Source organism: Charadrius vociferus, unplaced genomic scaffold (assembly GCF_000708025.1).
Source record: "Charadrius vociferus isolate BGI_N301 unplaced genomic scaffold, ASM70802v2 scaffold289, whole genome shotgun sequence".
NCBI classification, from domain to species: domain Eukaryota; kingdom Metazoa; phylum Chordata; class Aves; order Charadriiformes; family Charadriidae; genus Charadrius; species Charadrius vociferus.
Window position 1 is genome coordinate 114,934 of NW_009650171.1, and position 1,828 is coordinate 116,761.

The 1,828-nt window shown below is 54.8% G+C and overlaps 1 protein-coding gene across 1 annotated transcript in view; it reads left to right on the forward strand.

The window, feature by feature from the left end:
- The window catches only part of CDON (cell adhesion associated, oncogene regulated), a 51,632-nt gene extending 50,007 nt beyond the window's left edge, over positions 1-1,625 (forward strand). Inside the window, exons 18-19 of the mRNA XM_009892553.1 lie at positions 610-866; positions 1,459-1,625. Of these exons, the coding sequence (XP_009890855.1) occupies positions 610-866; positions 1,459-1,625 (424 nt within the window). The remainder of the gene's footprint in view (positions 1-609; positions 867-1,458) is intronic.
- Positions 1,626-1,828: the final 203 nt, after the last annotated feature.

Below are 1,828 nucleotides of genomic sequence, written 5' to 3' on the forward strand. Positions count from 1 at the left end.
GTAATGTGTCCCCACGCCTCCCGCCAGCCGCACAAGCGACTCTTTTCCTTCGGCGGTAATTACGGTTTTGTATAAAACCCCACTGAAGTGTGATTTTTGAGTTTGGTTTTTTGTTTTTTTTCTTTTTCGGGGGGGGGGGGACACGCTTTCTTACGGAGGAATCGCCTACACAAACGTTCGCCGGGCTCCGAACACCGCCGGCGTTTTCCCTGCGCGCCGCGATGCTACGCCCCTCGCCCTAAAGTCCGGCGCCTTTTTGTTCAAAGGTTAAATAACTCGGCGCTAACGACTGCGTTGGCAATTTAACTTCATCTCCGCAGCCTTCCGCTTGCGTTACGGGGCCGCCGTCCGCCTTACGCGGCGGAGGGGTGGTTATATTGATGATACCACGTATATTTCTCTAATTTGCATCCGGTGACGCGTCGGATTTATTTTCCAAGGTGTTTCGGTTTCCTCTTTGGCTTCCAAACTTGAGCTCTTTCTCTCGGCCGTCTTGAGTGGCGTTCCGGCGACTTTACGGCCATCGAGTGCTTAAAAATCGCCGTTTCTCGGGAGGAGCGGCGGGAAGAAGGCGCCGTGAGTTAACTCCGCGTTGTGTCCCGCCTCCAGGTGCTTCACCAAAAGCGACGGCTCTTTCGGCGCCGCCGCACCCGTCGTCCCCTTCGGAGCGCCACACCAGCGGGACCTTTTGGAGATGAAACCTCTGAATCGCCGGGTGGTGGTGACCATGTGTTTGGCGTCCGCCCTCCCGGAACGCGACGTCCGGCTGGAGGAAAACGACGGCAAAGAGAAAACAGACCAACCTTCCGTCCAGCATCCCTGCTGTCGGGAAGCCGTAAATCGGCTCTCCGTGGATTACGCGGACGGTAAGGCCTTCCGGAGAGGATAGAAGGTGGGAATAAGCCATTAGGGCGCTTCGTTTATTAGGGAGAAGCTAGTAATTAAGCCGGCAAAAGACCCGGCTTCTTGCAAAAGATGGTTTTGAAGCGTTGCGCTTTTCCCGTCGCGGAAAAACGGGAACGGCGACGCTCGTGGCTGTCGTTGTCCGTCCCCCCCCTGGCCCCGGTGCAATCGACGCCTCTCGTTAAGCGGGAGCGGCCTCCGGATAACGAGGCTGGGTGCGATTTATGCAGCGCCCCTGTGGTCTCCCGCCCCAAACGCTTACCTGATGGAGTTTTCCCTAACGAGCCCATCCCGCGGGCACGGAAAGGCGGGGAAAACGGAGGTTGACATGTTGGGTATCGCGCTCGCTCCGAGCCGGCTCCTCACGTTTTGTGAGGAGAGAGCTGAGAAGGAGCATCGCCCGCTTTCATCGATCCCAATTATTTATTTTTTTTTGGGGGGAGGAGTTTGTTGGGTCCGTTGAGCTGAAAGAGGAGACGATCTGGTTCAAAACCAAACCAACCAACCCCAAAAATAACCCGCCGACAACCGGCCCGCCTGGCTCTTGCTTTGCAGGTGAGGACTGCGGCCACTCGGAGACGTCGAACCGCGTCTTGAGCTGGAGCCCCCTCATTCTGCGGCCTCTTCCGAAGGACTGGAAGGAAAAAGGAGGATGGAGTTCATCCGGAGTGGCCTTAAACGCTTCTGGGGACCTTCGGCGGCTGCAGCCGCGGGAAACCTGAGGAAGTGACCGCCGTCCCCACTTAACGCCAGTAACTGCACAGCCCAGCGGCTGAAAGGGAGTGATGGAGGGATGTTAATTATAACAGAGAGAGTCACTATTTATTTTAATTTTTTTTTTTTTAAATTTTTTTTTTGGTAGTAGCGTCATGTGAATGTATCACGTTTTTAAAAACGCCTTTTTTTATATTATTTATGCCTCGAA